We start from the raw sequence: 18,864 nt of genomic DNA, 5'->3' as shown, positions 1-18,864 counted from the left end.
TCAGATGAACATGTTTGAGGAACATGTTTTGTTTTGTGTGTTGGGGGTCACATGGGACGATGACTGGGGAGTTCACACCCCCGAGCATCCTTAGGGAATCAGGCTTCCAGGCAGAGAGGTGCTAAGGAAGGCTGTGGTCCAGGGTCTGGGGAGTGCAAGGATACGGGTGCAGGGAGGGTCAGTTCAGAGGTGACCTTTGCCCCTGTCCTCTGCATCTGCGGCCTGGAGGTTGTCTATGTACGACACTAACTCCAGCGATGTGTTCACACGTGTTCTTTCCTTTAGTGCACAATTAGCTGGAGTTTAAGTTCTGTGACAGCGATGAGGAGGCCTGCCCATTGGTCCTGAATGGTTGGTTCCTAGGACTGAAAACGAGGACGGAGAACCTCAGCCACCAGGGGGCGCCATCAGACAGGCTAAAGTCCTAGTCCTGGTGCTCGCACAAATTAACCAAAAGGGGCAGCAGCAGCGTGGGTGGAAGTTGGCAGGCTGCAGAAGCATGCTCTGCGGTGGTGATGGGAGAGACCGACCCAGCAGAAGCTATCGTAGGTCGGCACAACTAACAGGGCGACCTTCCTACAGCTTCCTCTACCTGCCACCCAACCCACGGGTCGGTCCTGGCCTCACATCTTTAGAAACTTGACTAATAGTTAGCAAAACTCTTTGTGAAACTCTTCGTGGCTAAACTAAGAAGCATCAAGAGTTATCGTCTGTCCAGCTACAGACGGGACCCATGGGGGCCTGGACTTGGTCCATGAGCTGCCTGCCCTGTGTCCGGTATTGGGTGACACCTGCAAATGGCTATCACGTGACAATGCCTGTGATACAGTGGAAACTTAAGAGCTTTATAAGCTCAGGAGCAGCATGAGTCCCACTTGCAACACGGTCTACTTCTGACCCGAGTAGAGGCCCACGCACCCTACCTCTGCTGTGACATCTGCCGGGAGGTAGTGAGTTCACTGCCATTTGCTGCCTTACCTGTGATTGGCCTTGGGTTGGAAGAGGGTCCCTGCCTTGGGTCTCCGTTGGCTGCTGTCAGTCTGGCCCTGCCCATGGAGTGGGGATCATGAAGCTGTTCCAGGCCTGGGCTGTCTTCCCTTAGTCCCCAGAGAGCTCTACTAGTGGCTGAGTCAGAGGGGTCCTGTCCTGAGACGACGGGCGCTTCTAATAAAGCCAAGCCTGTGTCAGTCAGCGCCTGGCTGGGAAGATGAGGCCCAAAGAGGATGGGATCCCTGGGGTCTGAGTCACTGGGGCTCCTGGGAACCACAAGGCAGTGTGGGAGGTGGAACCCTGGAAACTAGGCTGTTGGCACTCCCTGAATTCCAGCATCACTTGAGCCAGGGCTGGGTCCTAACGATAGGGGTCCTTCAACAACCTCTGGCCACCTGAAGCAGCAAGAAAGACCCTGTGGATGGTGGGTCTGTGTCATTACCACCCATGACATGTGGACAGAGTGCAAGCTCCTCTTGTTCCTCAATTCCAGTCCTGTTTCATCTTCCCAGTAAAACAGGTTGCTGCCGGTTGCTACCCAAGTGTAACTGAGTTCTTGCCCAACCCTGAGCACATAAGTGACCAACCCCTCCTCCTGCCAGGACCTCTTCTCTGATGCTAAGAAGCCAGGTCTCGGGGCACATAGAAACTCTCCAAAGCAAGGCTCAATCTTGAGCCTTTCAAAATGTGGTTTGAAAATATGATATCCATCTCCAGACCTAGCAGATGCTGTGACTCTGGACTAAGACACACAGAAGGAACAATGTCCTTGAGACTTAAGCAAAGGTTCTATCTTGAGGACTGGCCTTGGCCAGCACAGAACTGTCCACCTGACTCAGCAACAACGGGTGGACAGGTAGACAGACCCACGCTGATGCCTGCTCTGTGGTAAGAGTCCTCTTCTTTCGGGTGGACAGGTAGACAGACCCACGCTGATGCCTGCTCTGTGGTAAGAGTCCTCTTCTTTCGCCCTGGCAAAGGGGCCAGCCAGCTGTTTGTCCTGAGTGTCTCTGGGTAACTTTCTTCCTTTTTTGTTTGTTTGGTTTTTGTTTGTCTTTTTGAGACAGGGTTTCTCTGTGTAGCTTTGTAGACCAGGCTGGCCTCAAACTCACAGAGATCCGCCTGCCTCTGCCTCCTGAGTGCTGGGATTAAAGGCGTGTGCCACCACCGCCCGGCTTCTCTGAGTACCTTTCTAGTGTTCCTTTCTGGTGGCAGCTGGAGAATGGGACTGGCTCAGTATCACATGGTGGGCCCAAAGGGTTGCCTCACTTTACCATATAGGCCCCCTGGAAGGACCACCTGAGCCCATTTGCTTGCAACGAGTAATGTATGGGGAAGGCTTGCCTTTTCATCTAGGTGTCTGGGTGGAAACTGATGGCTGGGTCTTCCTGCCCTCTCTACCCGATGATGGCCTCCCCGGAAAGTAAATTTCAGACTCTGAATGTTTTCAGGATCTGCAGAGTAGACTAGGGTATGCCGGCCGGCACCACCCACCAGTAACTGACTATGGAAGACATAGCCTTCTTCCTGCCTCTGTCCACATCCCATGGAGGGAGAACATGATCTACAAACATCCCATCATCATGTCTGTGGTGGCCAGGCTGCACACCTGGGTGGTGTTCATGCCCCGTCCCCGAGCATTGTCAGGCTACGACAGACTAGGGAGCCTATACCTCCCTGCATCACCATCCTTTCCCCCAACTGTGGCTGACCTTGCGAGACGGAAATGGAACGCCCAGGGAACTGGCCAGAGGGGCTCTGGAGTGAGCTCACCACGACCGTGCTCCTAGCTGCTTAGCATCCCGCCCTTCACTGCCCTCCCGGGTTTGAGTACCTTCTCCAACGCATTGGCAGTTTCCTTCACCTTCTTCTTTGTGGAATACGGGATGCAGCACATCCAGCTGGTCCTCGTCCTGGACGCCAAGAACACGAGGCAGTAAGAGTGCACTCCCTGCCCGATAACACAGCAGCCTCCTGGACGGCAGCGCCCATCCCACTCTCTCAAACTCTACTGCTCCCACTCCACAAACACCCGGGGGGGGGGCAGGGCTCTCTCCCAGCCAGCTCGTCTCTCTCCCAGACCAGATTCCAAAGCTCGCTGCTTAGTCTTGCCCTTCAGGTACCCAGGTCTCTTATTCTCTGGCTAGAGGCCCTCTTTAAATACAAGAGACCCATTGAACCCAGTCTTCCTGCAAGCACCAAAGCTTGGAGGTGGAGGAAGGTGACCTTCATGGTTGTTCTTCTCATAGGAGGGGGTGCTCCCACTGTACGGCGAAGGTAATCACCCAGCTCGCGTGGGACGCAATGGGACTGTTGATGCATGGTTGGCCTGTCTCACGGGGGGGGGGGGTCCTGGGCATAACACCGGAAACTAACAAGGCCAGAGATGCAGAGTGTCACCTGTCCCGATCAGGTTACATGAAGGACCCTTGTCTGTACCAAGTAACTGCGGCTCTCAGGGCTATGCTGGCACCTACCCTACCTAGGGTAGTGAGCATTAGGGATTGGAACCCAGACCCAGACAACAGATTTAACTGTCAATCTCTCAAGACGAAGAGTAAAGCCAACCAGCTCTTTGCCTGTGGTGAAATTCATCCAAGAACCAGTGAGAAAATGAATCACTTTGAGAAGATTTGCCTCTGTCAAGTCTAGACTAGAGAGTGTAACAAAACTGCCCTGATGGCTTGGTAAAACTTGATATGGTCACCTGTTATGGCCTGGTCATATGGAGGTCAGTCGGGGAACTTCCCGGTGAGGATGAACAAATGGTCACTGAATTCCTTCCCCCCAAGAGAGAAGCTTGAAGCAAAGGTGTCTGTCTCTGTGACAACAATTCCCCAACTGCCCACCAAATAGAGGGCAGTGGATTGTGATCAAGAGCAGTGCTGTGGGTGGCTTGTGGGCCAGAGGGCACCCGCCACCCCACACAAACCCAGCTTGTGTCTGAGTGTGACATCAAGGACGGTGCAGCCTCGCAGAGTCCTGCGTCTATAAGGTAGGATTAGGGGCAACTCTAAAACTCCCCTTCTTTTCTGTGCTGCTCTAAATGGTGTGAGTTCCATGAAGACCACATGCCAGTTTTGCAAATCCAATAGATAAATTGTATCTTGAAGTAAATAGTAAATAAGACAAAATACTAACAAAGACATTCATCCTGAGGGGACGGGAGTTTAGTAACTGATACTGTGTTCTCTGCATTTCCCTGTATTGTCAGAAATGAAGTAAACTAGAGTCACAGGCCAGAGCAACTGTCTGCCTGGATCCTGATACCCTTCCTCGTGGCTCATGCCTCTGAACCTCAGGAAGCCTTGTCCGTCCAGGGGCAAGAGTCTTAGGTTTAGTGTACAAAACCCCGTAGGGCTAAACCCAGCTATGGTAGGCTAGCTCTCCCTGATGGCATCCACATGTGCAGGGCCTTCCCAATGCACTCTCTGTAGCTAAACTCCAGCTGGAGACCCTGGCGTCATATGCTTCTGCTTCTTGGTCACTTTGCTGGCTGACGGGATGAGGAGATATGGTCTGGTGGCCGAGTGAGATGTGGCACCCGGTAAATTGGTTCCCAAGCTCTGAGAAGGTTTACCATGTTGTTGCTTGTTCTTGGCCCCTCTGGTCTGCATGGCCACTTGGCTCAGGGGTGGAGGGACGGCAGGAGGCCATGGGGTCTGTGGTGGGACTGCCACTCTAAGACCCCCATCTAAGTTAACCCCTAAGCAATACTCACTCATCCTCTGACAAGTCCCCTGTATCCAGTGGGGGCCTCTTCTCTTCTCTCACGGTGCAGGTGACTACCTGTGGGAGGGTAGCAGAACAACATATGAGACCCACCCAAGGGACCGAAAGGGACAGAGAAAGCCAGTCCACTGTGGCCCTGAATGTCCTCCTTCCAGACAGTACTCCGTTGAGTGGGAATGCCCAACAAGGGAGTCTGGATTCTCATGTGAGCCTCCGTGGCTCCTAGGCTACAGATGGAGAGAGCTGGCCCCTTGGTCTACTTGTGCTATTGGCTGACATTTCTGGAGTTCTTTGAACTTGGAGCCCCATGAATAACCTCACAGAGAGTTAGTGACCAGCCTTAACCACACAGTGTGATTCAGAAGCTAAAGGCGTAACAGGTGCAATCTGGAAAGTAGCCAACCCTCAGGGACTCCTTAAACTCGTCAACTGAGAACTTCAGGAGTCATCCAAAAAGACGTCTGCTCACTACTGCAGAGGGTTGGAAGTGAGACTCCGAATGACTATGTCACTAAGTCACTGAGAAAAAGATCTCATCGTTTTAAGGATGACGACGACGGTGGTGGTGGTGGTGGTGACAATGACGGTGATTATGTGGTGGTGACGTTGATAATGTTGGCAGTGGTGCTGGTGATGGTGGCGGTGTTGATGTGACAGGGACAGTTATGACAACAGTGGTGGTGATGGCGACAATTGACACCGAGGGTGAAAATATGAACGTGATAGCGGTGACAGCGGCAGCAACGGTTGTTACAGTAGCGATAAAGCTGGCCGGGGTACCAGGGGTGATGATTGAGGCGGTACTTTTGGAGATGGTGATGGTGATCGGTTGCGAATAATGGTGACACTTAACACCAAGGCCACCGTTTTGAGAGCTTTAGGAAGCATCCTTGAGATGCGGCTATGTGGTTTTCCATCCCATGATGGAACAACTCCAGCACAGGTTGTTCATGAGTAATTTGATCAGTTACTGACGGAGCCATATCCCTCCCATTTTCCCAGCCTCCTCCTGAGGTGCCCTCAGAAGCTCTGGGCCCCCAAGGACCCAGGTTTGTGCTGAGAGGGAGGGGACACAGGTGTTTTCCTTCTGCTACCACGGCCTGTCCTTAGCACCAGCCCTGTGGAGGCTCCCTGGACCTTCTGAGCTTGGGTCTCTCCCTCCCACTTCATGTGTCTGTCACGCTGCCCCCCCCCAGTGTGGGTGCTCTCCCGGGGCATAGTTTGGATCTCTGGTCCAGAGGGTTTTGCAGTACCTCCTCCTCAGTGTGGTCTCCCAGGTCGATCTCCACAAACACAGACGGTTTCTACGGATGGAAGCAATGATTTGTGAGTGAGCCTGGAAGGAGTTGCAAGGTTCTGTCTCGTAGACATCTAGGTCTGGGTGGTTCCACGAGGTTCTGATGATGTCAGAGGGCCCCTGTGAAACCTGGAGGCCCCATGGCAGCTCAGACAGCGGTGTCCAGAAGGCTAGCTCTGGGCAGGAGAGGAGGAATGTGTCCTTCTGACCCATTCCTACTAAGTGAAAAGTTCTTGAGGTCCTAAGAGTTTCTTCATCCTCCACGTTGGGTGCTAGGGCCTTGAGGTGACAAGGCAATGTGGAGCCCTGGGGATCCCTCCCAAGCCCTGATCTAATGGGAGCATATGGCTCACCTCCACACATTTGCCTAGAGCCAAGTTCACTAAAATGAGATCTACTCTATAAGGTGGGCCAGCTCAGAGAATGACAACTCAGTCTCTGACACGTTGGCTGGCCCAGAATCTTGCCAAGGACTATCTGCTATAAAGTCCTGGTGAAAAAAAAATGTGTCCTGCTGTAACCATTCCCAATAACACGGTTTGGAGAGCAAGCTAAAGCTTCCTTCCCCTTGAGGAGCACTGTGAAAGTCTTAATTCAGTATGATGCTTGCACATAGCCCTCTGGGAACTGCCCACAGACAGCCTTGCTCGTCTTAACTCCTGTGGCTAAAGTAAGAAGGGCTTGCCTGCTTTTCTAGAAGGTTATTCAGCTTCGTGGACTCTGGCTCTCGCTCCTATAAGAGGAAAGCAATAGGTCAGTACAGGAGATGCCAGGCAGGAGCTCGCAGGGCTGCCCGAGGCCAGCCTGACCTCAGCCACTGAGGTGTGTCTTCCTTTTCCGGCACCATCCTGTTCTGAGGTGCCGGTCTCTGAGTCGCTCTTCTCTGGCTCCGATTTCCCACACTTTTGGTCCAGTTGTCCGGGCTCATCCTGGCTCTGTTTCTTTCCATCTTCCTCTAGGTTTGCCTGACTGGAGACAAGTGGGTAGGGGAGGCGTTGAAAAAGCTGTTTGGAGTCTCACAGGAGTCAGTTGCCATCTTTTTGTCTCCTCCTATATGACTGGAGTCGGGTGAACCTGTGGGCCCTTTGGGGACAAAAAGGAAGGCTCCCCATGTCCCCTAACAACTCATATTGTCTGGAGACACCAGTGCCACTCCCTCCAGGTAGAGACCTTAGGGCTGTGTCGACTGTTCTGTGTCTGACACTCAAGCCTATTTTAGGGACTCCCCTACCCATGCACCCTGTCAAGTGTGACTAGGGGAAACAGGTATGTCCTCACCAGAAGTAAGACTCAGATAGCAGCTAGCTTTTGACATGTTTTAGGTTGCATCACCCAAAGGCCTTCCAAGCTCCAGCCTGTCCTTTTTCTGAGGCTCGACAGCTGCTACAGGCCTATGTGACACGGTGGTCCCCAATACTACCAACCAATGGCATCTTCAGCTGCTTCCGAGTCACCGTTGCCCCTCCCACCACAGTATTTTCTGATCTAGCACCTTCCACTGGTGTTGGATCATGGGAAGTCATCTGTAAACAGGCAGCCTGGCCTGTGCCTGGTCCACGGTGAACAGACTTCAGGATCTGAGAAAAGCCCTTGGGTTCAGTGACTTTGAGTCCTATGGAAGGCAGGATGCTAGGCAGCACAAAGGGAGGACGGCTCTGTGTTAGGTGGCCAGACAGCCTGTTCTATCTGATCAACAGTGAGCCAAACGGTTATATAGCCTCTCTGCTCAGCAAAGACACCTCAATGGGCCTCGCTAACATGAGACAGGGCGGGCTTCCTTTCTGGGAGAGGCACATGGAGATATTTGTAAGATACTTCCACCAAGCCAGCTGGATGCCAGGCAAGGACCAGCCAGAAGGGCTGCCTGGGAAGTGAACAGGGCTGCCTGGAGTCCTGAGACACACTACGGTGGGTTCTGTTTTAACGATGAGTCTGTTAGATTAAAAAGGATCGTCAGCCATCCTGACCAACCCCCACCAAAAGGACTCTCCCCAAGTCCTAACCCCCAGGGAGGGCTCCACCCCTGCCCCCCACTACCTCAGTCCTCACATTTCAGAAGAAAGCGTATTCCACTTACCAGGTGGTATCATCGATGTCACTTCGTGAATCTTTACCTTGGTCCTCAGAGTCTGAGGACAAGGGCAGCTGGTTAGTAAATGAGCATTCCAAGGTATGACGGCTCCTGCAGCTAGGCTTCCTCACGGTTCCCTGTCTCACTGGTTCACTGTCCTGCCTGGCAAGCCTCTCAGGGCAGGCTCCAGGCCAGCCTGATGGTGAACAGCCATGACTAAAAAGAATTCCCCTCCTCATCTGTTTCTTTGGCCAGGCTCCAACAACACTTCCATTCTCTTCCTAGCCCAGCACCTTCCATGCCTAGGCAAGGGTTTTGAGCCTACTTCATGATACCTATAAAAGCCCAGCCCTTGATCTATTATTCTTCTGCGACCCAGGCTGGGTATCCATGGCCTCCTGGAACACCCATGACCCTCAAATCTTCCTCATCCCAGCACCGTTACAGGAGTGGCAGAGCAGGACAAGGGAAAGGGACCCTCATAAGATGGCCACTCGTTGGAGATGGGGTGGCTTGCTCAGGAATATCCTGGCCACTGAGGCCTCCTAGCTCGGAGGGCCATCGCTGGGGTGATCTTAATTAACATCTATCCCATGGGGCAAGAGGTACCTTGAAAGAGCTCAAGGCTGAGGGGACCCAAAGAGTAGCCATGAAGCGTGCATTCCCTAGCTTCAGGGTAATGACGGCAGGCAACCGTGCCAGCGATCTCGGGAGGTACTAGTTGGTCTGTGAGCTTTCCTCTGACATATCCTTCCACGTGTAACTTCCTCCCCTCAGCTCCCAGGGATCTAACGGGAAGAGTCATGCACAGATGACTACATCAAGGCCTTGTTCTGGACTCTTCCTCCAGTGCTGCCATGGGGGTCAGACCTCAGCATGGATGCCTGATGTTTTCTGATCCCTACAGTGACTTCAGGAGTCAGATAGGAATCCCACAATGTTTTTATTTGTTTGTTTTTTGAGACAAGGTTTCTCTGTGGCTTTAGAGGCTGTCCTGGAACTCGCTCTTTTAGACCAGGCTGGTCTCGAACTTATGGAGATCCGCCTGCCTCTGCCTTCCGAGTGCTGGGATTAAAGGCGTGCACCACCACCACCCAGCAAATCACACAATGTTAAAGAAGAGTTCTGATAAAAACAACAACAACAAACAAAACAAAACAAAACTAAACCCCAAGACTAAAGACTGGGCTGGGGCTGCCATGTTCTGGAGGTTCCTAACAGAGCTGGCTAGCTCTTTCCTTGGGGTTAGCATCCAGGCTGGTTGACGCCGGTGCAGGAGACACTTCCTCACCATTTGGTCCTCTTCTCTTTCCATCCATTCCAGCCCTCCACCCCAGTGCCGTCCTTCATGGAGATACTAGGTGCTTCCAAGCTGCCTCCTTCCCACAAGGGAGCCTTGCCTCCTGTTCTCAGCACACCTGCCCTTGGCCTATGCCATGTGTCCCCTTCTCAGGTGACCTCATGCTTGCTCCTCTGTTGCCTGCAGTGCTGGACTCAGATTTGAGGGCATCTGTGGATGGAAGCTGCCTGCCCAACAGAGAGAAGTGGGAGACGGAGGCCTTTCTGTGTGTGTGTGTGTGTGTGTGTGTGTGTGTGTTGTACAGTTTTGCATGACAGTTCAGACCTTGGCAGTTCTAGGCAGGTTTCAGTCCTGTCTCAGCCTCAGATAAGAGCCCAAAGGGTCTGAATGATGAGAGGAGGAGGAGAGCTCGATGCCAGGCCTCCTGGTAATTTAAATAATCCCAGAAGGATTTAAAAGTGAATTAGAAGGGCTGCTCTTCTAGAGGTCCAGGGTTTGGTTCCCAGCACTCACATGGGGGCCCATAACTCTAATGCCAATTCCAGGGGATCCAGTGCCCTCTTCTGGTCTCCACAGCACTACATGTACATGATGCTCAGGCAAACATGCTGGCAAAACACGCATACCCATAAATACCATAAAAGAAGATCTGTCAACCCCACCTGAGCACACATACATACATGCACCTGTGTTTTAGAAGATGCCAACTTTTAGTCCCAATCCTTCCTGTGAAGTGCACTCAGCAAAGAACAGTCAAGAGAAAGACAGGCTTTCCATTGCCTGGTGCAGTTCTGGAGTTAGAAGCCAGCTACTTCTCCTTACAGGAATGTGCCTTGCATGATGTGCAAACTGTCCATGTTCAGATGTCCACAAATTCTACTTTCTTGAGGTTGGGCCAGGTCTGACTTGCCCTCCCAGCCCACCAGGAGAGAGCCACCCCCTACCTAGCTCCTTGCGTAGTAGCTTCCTGATGCAGACTGGTGGATCACCCTTCTGGTGCAAGCCACCCACACTCCTGCTCCTCTGGAGTTCAGGCCCCTCACTGGCCACCTTGAGGTATCCAGGGACTATTCCTGAGGGCAGGGCTCCAGGACCAGGCCGGTGCCTCCTGTGAGTGGTGGGATCCTTTTCCATCCTGACCCAGAGAGGAGGGGGCACCACTGGTGCAGCCTCAGACCAAAAGCATCTCTGCCAGCCTCTCTCCCTGTCTCTCCTCCAGAAAAGTGGTCCAGAGCGCGCTCAGCTCAGTCCCCGTTGCTATGGTGCTGCTGTGACATCACAGGTTAGAGCTGAATGTTTGTTGAGGGTGTCCCAGAGGTCCCTGCAGGCTCAAGGTTTTTTGTGTGGTTTCTGGTTTGCAGCTTTCCTGTACTTCCAGATTCTTCAACAGCCGGGGGCCTTCCGGAAGACAATGTGCTTCACAAATGTGTTCCCGACGCCCTGCTTTCTCCTGTTGGAGAAATTTTCTTTCTCTTGAGAGATGAGGATGGCGGGAAGCAAAGTCAGGAAGATGACTGAAGGGCCCTGGGAGAGTATGATCAGATCTGCATCCAGGCCACTGGCTCAGAGCTCAGGACTGATGGAAGACATTTGGGTGATTTAAATTACACTGACATAAACATCTGCCTATACAGGGCCACGGCCTGAGTGACTTCAACTGGAAAAATGTCTTACAATTCAAGGCTGGAGGGTAAGATCAAGGAGAGCAAGGGCTGGCTCCCTGTAGCGCCTCTCAGGGTTAACAGATGTCATCGTCAAGAGGCTGTCCCCCAATCTGTGTTTTCATCTCTTCTCTTCTATGAAGACATCAAGCACACTGGATCGGGGCTCCCCCTACTGTCAACATAACTCACAACTATCCCTTCAAAGGGGTTCAAAGTTTATTCTGGAGCTAAATACAAGTGACATTCATGGTGCCCCAACTCCACTCCCCAACATGATACAGTTGAAAAAGGTTTTCTTTTAAATTTATTATGAGTGTGTGTGTGTGTGTGTGAGTGAGTGTGTGTATCTGTGTGTGGGGATATGCACACATGAGTGCATGTCTGGTATGGTCCAGAAGAAGGTGTTGGGTCCCCTGGAGTTGGAGTTACAGGCAGTTGAGAGCTATCTGATTTGAGTGCTGGGAACTGAACTCTAAGAGCAAGATGTGCTCTTCCCACTGAGCTATCTTCAGCCTCCGGAAGTTTTTAGCAGGACAAAGCAAGTCATAAATAAAGCCACTTTTCAAATACATTGGCAGAAATATTAAATAGATGGCTACAACAACACGGGGACTCTCAGTTCTAGGCCTCGGCTGCTCTCTGGCTGGGGAAACTAGAGTTTTGTGAATGGGTTCCAAAGGGTTGTACCTGTTAGTCGCAGTTTGTTAGGTTAGACATGGGGTAGGGAAATAACGGCTGAGTATAGTCCAAGATAAACATTCCAACCTCTCCACAACCACTGGGGTTCCTATCGGGTAATCGGCTTTGCAGATGTCCAGTGTAAGTTGTCACTCTCTGGAGGACCTTAAATCCATGGTAGCGACCTTATTTCAGTGTGGTGACTTTCCAAGGCCCCCCTCAAGCACAGTCACACCTGAGGTTTCTGGTGTTAGGTCGTCTGCATATGATGCTGGGGGCACAGTCTGGCCTAACGCAGCCTAACAGAAGGCCCATGGTTCACTGTTCACACACAGCCATCTATAGCCACGATGCTGGGAGGAGGGGCACCCTGACTCTCCAGGGCTTTTGCCTGGGCCTGAGGATTAAATTGACTCAAGGTAAATTCAGCAGAAAGGAATTTGTAAGAATTTATCCTCCTGCCACGGGACTTGCGCTGGTTAGTCTTAGTCAGCTTGACACACAAACACGTCAGCATCAAACCATAAACTTTTGCTTTGTTGTTTCTCCCCAAGATGTCATGTTAATATTAATATCACAGCACAAAACACGGTTTAGCTTTTAAACATCCCACAGTCTTTTAATAATTCCAATAATTTGAAAGTGTAAGTTCTCTTGAAAAAGTCACCATCTCCTTAAAAAGACAAAGTCTCAACTGCGGGCTTGTGTAAAGTAAATACCTTAGGTATTTTTTTATTCCAAGAGGGAAGAACCAGGGAAGTCACAATTAAAGCTAAGCAAAACAAAATTAAACAGCTTAGTGTCTGATGTCTAGGATTCACATTGTCTGGGCTACAAAGGGATTGGCAAACCCTTCTCTTCCATGAAGCACCCACTCAGCCACTTTCTTCAGAGGGTCTTGTTTTCGCAACGATTGGTTCTGCCCTGCTTTCCCAATGATTGGTTCCGCCATGACTTCCCAATAATGATTGGTTCTGCCCTGCCTTCCCAATGATTGGCTGTGGTCAGGATGTCTAAATCCAAGTTGCTCTTGGGCATGGTGTTTATCACAGTAATGGAAGCAAATTGAGACGAGGCTCCATAAAGAATGAAGTCGGGAGGAGCAAAATCAATGGTTTTCTGCTATCTGGATGGAGAAGAGTGGTGAAGGGCAATGTGTGGGGTCAGGGAGGGAGAAGGACAAGGGTTAGGTCAACTAGATCTGCATGGAGAGTCCCTCATTCTACCTTCAGGGAAGACAAAGCTCCCCTCTTCCTTGCTACAGGGAGATGTTCACTGAGGTTTCTATCTACAGCCACTAGCTTTTCGGGTGACCTCAAAATCACTACTTCAGAGCATACGTCTCCCGACAGCCAGCTCACCCCTGCAGGCAGGTCTCCCCACACAGGCATCCCTCTCTCCCACGCCAGCATCTCACATATGGGAGGCTTCAGGTCACCCGATCCAGTGACCAGTGCAAAGACCTAGCATCTCCAGGGTTGGTGGCAACCCTACCCCATTCCAGATGCTTTGATGGTTGGAGCTCAAGATGGAAGTCTAGAGGTCGCTCATGGTGACTGCCTTCTACAGTGACTAACAGGCCTCGAAGAAAAAAGCACTCAGACATGACTGAGGTCTCTGTCAGAGATAGAGAGAGCTATGGAGGGGCTTTGGGCCCCTGTGTATTCTGGTGTTTTATTTTCTGTATATCCTCCGTACAGGGACTGGTCTATTCCTAGCCTCCCAGTATCCCTGGGTTGACTCTTAATTGACATGGTCAAGGGTGAACCCTGTCCCCCATCCCAATGAGCTGAATCCTAGCTAGGCATGCTGGAGTGTGAGCTGGGCCCTAGCCAGGCATACCCCAGAGTAAACCGAGTCTTAACTAGGCATTCCTCAAGGTGAGCTGAGTTCTAGTTAGACATGTTCCAGTATGAGCTGATCCCTGACTAAGCGTGCCCAAGTGTGCACTGGGCCCTAGCTAGGCATGTTCCACTATGAGCTGAGCCCTGACTAGGCATGCTCAAATAGGAGGTAAGTTGTTTGTCTTGGTATTGCCCAGTTCTTTCAGGATACTTCGCTTCCAGCTGATCCAGACTGACAAATGCCTGTGGCCAGGGCAGCAGACACTCCCCACTCGTATTCCTAGGGGTTCATTGGCAGACAAGAGACCAAGGAGCAGGATCACACTTTCCTTGCTCTACTCCACACTCTTCTGTGGCCAGAGGTTGGCCAGTGACCCCCGACAGTCTCAACCTGTCCTGGGAAGCCTTTTGGCCTGAGATCTTGACCCCAGAAAGTTCCCAGGGCAATGTCTAACTCAGTGTTCCCAAACTCCAGGCTTTCCTTATAAAGGTTCAGACTCCAAATGGAATTAAAGAAAAAAGTGAGTGAGAGTCAAACAGAGATGAGAGGGATAAGGGAACCAGGTGCCACAGTGGTGTCCCTTGTCCTGGTGGGGGCTCTATGCTGTGCCCACTTCATTCTCTGGGTCTCCAGGAGAGGTAGCACCCTCCCCCACAAAGCATCTGCTTGTCAGTTCCACACACTGCTATGACCTCAGGCCACCGTGTCTTTGGAGACATAGGAGGAATCTGTCGCCTCCTCCTCTGTCTTCAACTACATAGGACCTACTAGCAGTGCCTAACGCCATATCTCTTTTGAGGGTACTAAAACGCCAGGCTCCCACAGAGACATAAGTAGACACCGCATGTCAGAGACATCGCATGCTATCAGAAATGCCACCTGTCACCAGAGACACCACCTGTCTGGTCCAACAGTGATGCTATCTGCCTTTATTCGCCACCCTCCCTGTAGGGAACCTGCTGTACACTGCTCCCTTCATGTGAGGCCCCTGGGGAAATCCAAACCACTCCTCAGAAAGAATAAAACATCTGTTTTAATCGCCCGGTAAAATACATTGCAAATCGTTAGTATCTTATAAACAGAAACATTAAGTTACAAATCCACATTTAGAACAAGCTCAGTGCAGCCTAACCGCTGTGTCCAAAGTCTTTTTTTTTAATCCTCCATTTCTGTGACAACCAAGACTGTTATGTTTTCTAGATGAAGCGTGAACTTCCCAACAAGGACAAAGAGAAAACCGGCACTGGAAGGCGTGGTTGTGTCCTTCAGCAACATGTGCCCACAGATGAGCGCCTCTCTGCCGGCCTGTGGAGATGCTGTGTCGGGGACGAGGCTCCAGAAGCTCGGTGGGGTCAAGCAGATGCGGTCCGTCTTGTCTGTTCCGGGACCCTCCCACCCGATTAAAAGTATGTCTAGACATTGCCATGTGTAGCCTGCTGGGCCCACAGAGACACGGGCATGTGAAATAGCGTGTTTGGCCTTTATTGCTGATGATGCAGCCCCAAGCCCAGGTCTCTGTCCCTCAGGACCCTTTGGCTCTGTGAGAAAACAAATACTGTTCCCTTAGGATCTCCCTGTGCCATCCCCTTTAATGCATATAGGTGTTGACGTTCCAAATTGCCTTATATCAAAATGCTATTTAAAAACAGTCCTTTAAAAACATTAAGAAAAAACAGCTTGAAAAATGAACATTTTAAAAGTCTTTCCCAAACTTCCACCGGGGTAGCAAGCATGTGGATTCTAGTTTAAAAACTGACCCAGCCTCCAGACATGTGCCCAAACTGAGGGTTGAGCCACCTAGCGAAGACTGGTCCCACAGCCCTCCCTCCCCATGTCCCCAAAGATCAAAGGCTTCCTGTGCCATCCTGTCCATCCCAGCCACAAAACGCCCCTTTAGCCAGGGACAAACCATCACAGAAGGCTGGCTGCCTGCTGGCTGCCAGGAAAATGCTACTTCTAACATCCCAAACAGGGACTAAGTAGAACAAGGAGTAAGTAGGGTTTCTAGGGCTAGCGCCAGACTGCTACACATATGCAGAGCCACAGAGCTCGGCAGGCGAAGAACAAGAGACAGCGTACACTAGAGAAGGTGCCATGAATGAACCAGCCGTGCCTCTGAGAGGAGAGACTGGGCCATGAGGAACGGGCTTAGACACAGTCCACACTTCCCTAATATTTCACAGACCCCTGGGTCCCCATAAAAACCAAAGTAGTAAAAAAGACAAATGGTCATACGTTCCAGAACGGCTCAGACCACCTGCGCTGGCAGCCAAGGAAAGCGCACAGCCCAGGCAACCGTTCCTGCTGGGGAAGAGCATGCTTGGCTCGCAGTGGCGCCATCAGCTTGGGAGGACCTGTGGGAACCGGTGAACATGGTTCCTCTCCATGTTTGTGCTCCGTCTTCTCCTTTCTTCTGCTTTTGCAGGTTGTGGGTTTGTTTCCTGGTGCAGCTCAGCAGCACACTCAGGGAGACGCCATGACTTTAAATGGAATGGGTGGAGATCTCAGACTGTTGCCTGATGTAGTTCTGGAAGCTCTTGTCTCCAATAGGGTGCTCCCTGGAGAGGGAGCAGAGAGGAGAAAGTAAGGCTCCACTCCCAACACCCCAACAACCACTGTACCTTTAGTAGCCCTTGCATTTGTCACCGTAACACACACACACACACACACACACACATACACACACACACAGATACGGAAAATGTGGATCCACAAACAGAGCCGGTGCTGCCTTGAGTGTGGTTTCTCCTGTGCATGGCATATCCCACATGATGTACATGTGTAGATGTCATGTGTGATTACATGGAGTACATTTAGAACATGCATACTATACACACATACATGTGGGCTGTGCATTCTAACCACGTGTGGCAGATGCACACAGATGTATGCATGTGCCACTGTGGACATATGTGTGCTGTGTGCACACATGTGTACTGCACAGAGTAAGCAGCCCTTGAAGCATGTGCACATGCATATGGTACATGCGTGGGAGGCCATGGTTCTGTCCTCTCATGTTCTGGTGAATGCTCTGTGCTGGGACAGAGCCTGGAGCACTGTGGGTGCCTGGTGACTGTTGCTCCATGGAGAGCACACACCTCACCCCCCTCCATGAGAAATGGAATCACGCTTCTCACTTTCCTCAGCCTGTGAGGCTGGCACACATGTTTAACCCCAGCAGAGCACTATCTCCAGCAGGGAAATGTGGGCGCCACCACAGGTGTGTCTGAAAGCATCTGGTAGGATGAGGAGACTAGATGCGGGTCAGCACAGACATGTCTGAGACCAGGGCCAGCAGACGCTGACGTTTAGTCCCATAAACACCTGGGGGAGTCAGGACATGGGCCATGGCCACCTCCAAGGGTCCCAGTGCAGATGGGACTGGGCACTGTTACTGCCCCTGAGCACCGATACGATCTTTCCCTGGAAGAAGGGTACTGGTAGAGGGAGGGTATGAAAGCTTCTGGGCTCCCTGTGGTCACCCACCCAATAAGGGCTATGCCATGGGCACTTCCAGAGAAGTCCCGGACGGCCTGAGCCTTTGTGGACCTGAACTTGGCCTTCTCCTACTCTACATCGACAGAGCTTGACCTGACTAGGGTCATATGGCCACAGTTGGACAGCCTGGATGTCTCTGCCTGGCTTGAGTCCCCCACCTATACACCCCTCCCGCCTCAAGAAGGGACAAGAATGTGGTTAGTCAGTGACCCTGCACCCAGAGCCTCCGTGGCCTGGGAAGATGGCAGAGGATGTGTGTAATGCCGGACGGGGCTGGGCCCAGGCTGGGAGGCTAATGGGAAGGTGCTGCCTCCCTGTGCACCAGGGAGCAGAGCTAGACACCTGCTCTAAAAGAGACAGCAGGCAAAGAGAAGCCCAGGTCACTGAACTCCATGGAGCCCCAGGACCCTCGGCATGAGGCAGGTGTTCACTGAGGGTCCAGATCTCTCCATCCACCCCCATGACCTGGGGCCCCATTCCCCCAGCACTCACTGGCTCCCGTATCTCGTCTTCTTGAACTTGTCCCTCCTGTACTGCGCGTGCTCCTGTTCAAGGGTCCCCACCCCAGCGATGACCTGCTTCAGTGTCTTGTAGGTCTCCTGGGGGTCGTCAATGATGAATGTGGAGTATTCCTCCTGCTCAGGGCCATCGTACACAGACTTGCTGCCACAGGCCTCTGCCACGGAGTGGGAGAGGGGCAGGAGAGTGTCAGCATGGGGTGTGTAGTCCACGGCTCTGCTTCCCCTAGCCCTGTGTCTGCATGTCTACAGAGATTATTACTCCAGTGAGCTCCTCAGAGCAAGCCCTGCCTCACAAGGGTACCCCGCTTTTAAAAATAGAAATGGGGCTACTTCCAGGATCAAGCACTGCCCAGGCTGGAGGAGCTCTGGGTGGGCTGTTATGGCCGAGGGTTCTCCAGTTTGCATTCGAAGACCTCATATCACAAGCGGCCATACTGTCTCCAGCCGACCTCACAGGGGTGAGCTTCACATGCAGCTACTGCCAGCCAGCCAGGTCGGGAATGGTGTCCACACCCACACACCGAGCTTGGCTGTGTGGGGGACTATCAGGACCAACTTCCATTCTACGGGGTACAGAGTCTGGCACATGTCACTCACCAGAGGCTTCTGGCCAGCTGTGAGGACAGCAGGACAGAAGGAAGGCCTGATGACAGCACCAAGGACCTCTGCTCTCATCTTCTCCCAGGATGCATCCTAGTCACCCCCACTGAAGCCACGCCACCACCTCTGGCCATCAATAAGGATCATCCAAGCACCAAGCCACCCTTGCTGTCCCCACCTGACCCTAAATGCCTGAGTTGGCATATTTCTCTATCTCACTGTCACAAAGACAGACAGACACATACCCAGACTAGGCATTCAAGCCCTACAATTCTGCATATGTCAGGGAATGAGAGTTTGCTTTCATTCAAAGTTATATGTTGAAGTCTTTTCTTTTGCTTGTTTTATTTTGTGTGTGTGGTATGTGTTTTTTTTTTAATTTGTTTTGTTTTATTTTTTCTGAAACAGGGTTTCTCTGTAGCTTTGGAACCTGTCCTGGAACTAGCTCTTGTAGACCAGGCTGGTCTTGAACTCAGAGATCCTCCTGTCCTGCTTCTGCCTCCCAAGTGCTGGGATTAAAGGCGTGCACCACCACCACCTGGCTTTTTAACTTGGTTGGTTTTTTGAGCTAGAGTCTTGCTGTATAGCCTGGATGGCCTCCACGCAGTATGTAAATCAGGATGACCTTGAACTTTCTGGGGTTCCCCCTGCTTCTGTCTATTGGGTGA

The 18,864-nt window shown here is 51.8% G+C and overlaps 2 protein-coding genes across 8 annotated transcripts in view; both read right to left on the bottom strand.

Annotated features, from left to right (window-relative positions):
- Positions 1–260: 260 nt before the first annotated feature.
- CUNH13orf46 (chromosome unknown C13orf46 homolog) lies at positions 261–10,632 on the bottom strand. 5 transcript variants are annotated; one of them, XM_040733599.1, is made up of 9 exons: positions 10,335–10,632; positions 8,097–8,148; positions 6,829–6,988; positions 6,705–6,752; positions 5,976–6,026; positions 4,712–4,779; positions 2,825–2,903; positions 979–1,195; positions 261–365 (listed from the first exon to the last, which is right to left on the bottom strand). In XM_040733599.1, exons 1-9 carry the CDS (start codon positions 10,522–10,524, stop codon positions 304–306), a joined length of 927 nt encoding a protein of 308 aa, XP_040589533.1. In that variant the 5' UTR covers positions 10,525–10,632; the 3' UTR covers positions 261–303. The 5 variants fall into 5 exon arrangements, with proteins under 5 accessions (XP_040589533.1, XP_040589535.1, XP_040589537.1 ...); XM_040733601.1 differs by having other exon boundaries at positions 979–1,046; positions 10,335–10,630; XM_040733603.1 differs by lacking the exon at positions 979–1,195 and having other exon boundaries at positions 10,335–10,631.
- Positions 10,633–14,592: 3,960 nt separating this feature from the next.
- The window catches only part of Rasa3 (RAS p21 protein activator 3), a 108,332-nt gene continuing 104,060 nt past the window's right edge, over positions 14,593–18,864 (bottom strand). For all 3 annotated transcript variants that reach the window (XM_005082618.4, XM_040733589.1, XM_021234405.2), the window contains 2 exons: positions 17,568–17,751; positions 14,593–16,135 (listed from right to left, as the gene is read on the bottom strand). In XM_005082618.4, coding sequence (XP_005082675.1) covers positions 16,060–16,135; positions 17,568–17,751 — 260 coding nt within the window. In that variant the 3' untranslated portion in view covers positions 14,593–16,059. The remainder of the gene's footprint in view (positions 16,136–17,567; positions 17,752–18,864) is intronic.

The sequence above is a fragment of the Mesocricetus auratus genome, unplaced genomic scaffold, assembly GCF_017639785.1.
Source record: "Mesocricetus auratus isolate SY011 unplaced genomic scaffold, BCM_Maur_2.0 Super-Scaffold_100031, whole genome shotgun sequence".
Taxonomy (NCBI): domain Eukaryota; kingdom Metazoa; phylum Chordata; class Mammalia; order Rodentia; family Cricetidae; genus Mesocricetus; species Mesocricetus auratus.
This window is presented reverse-complemented; position numbering and strand designations above follow the sequence as displayed.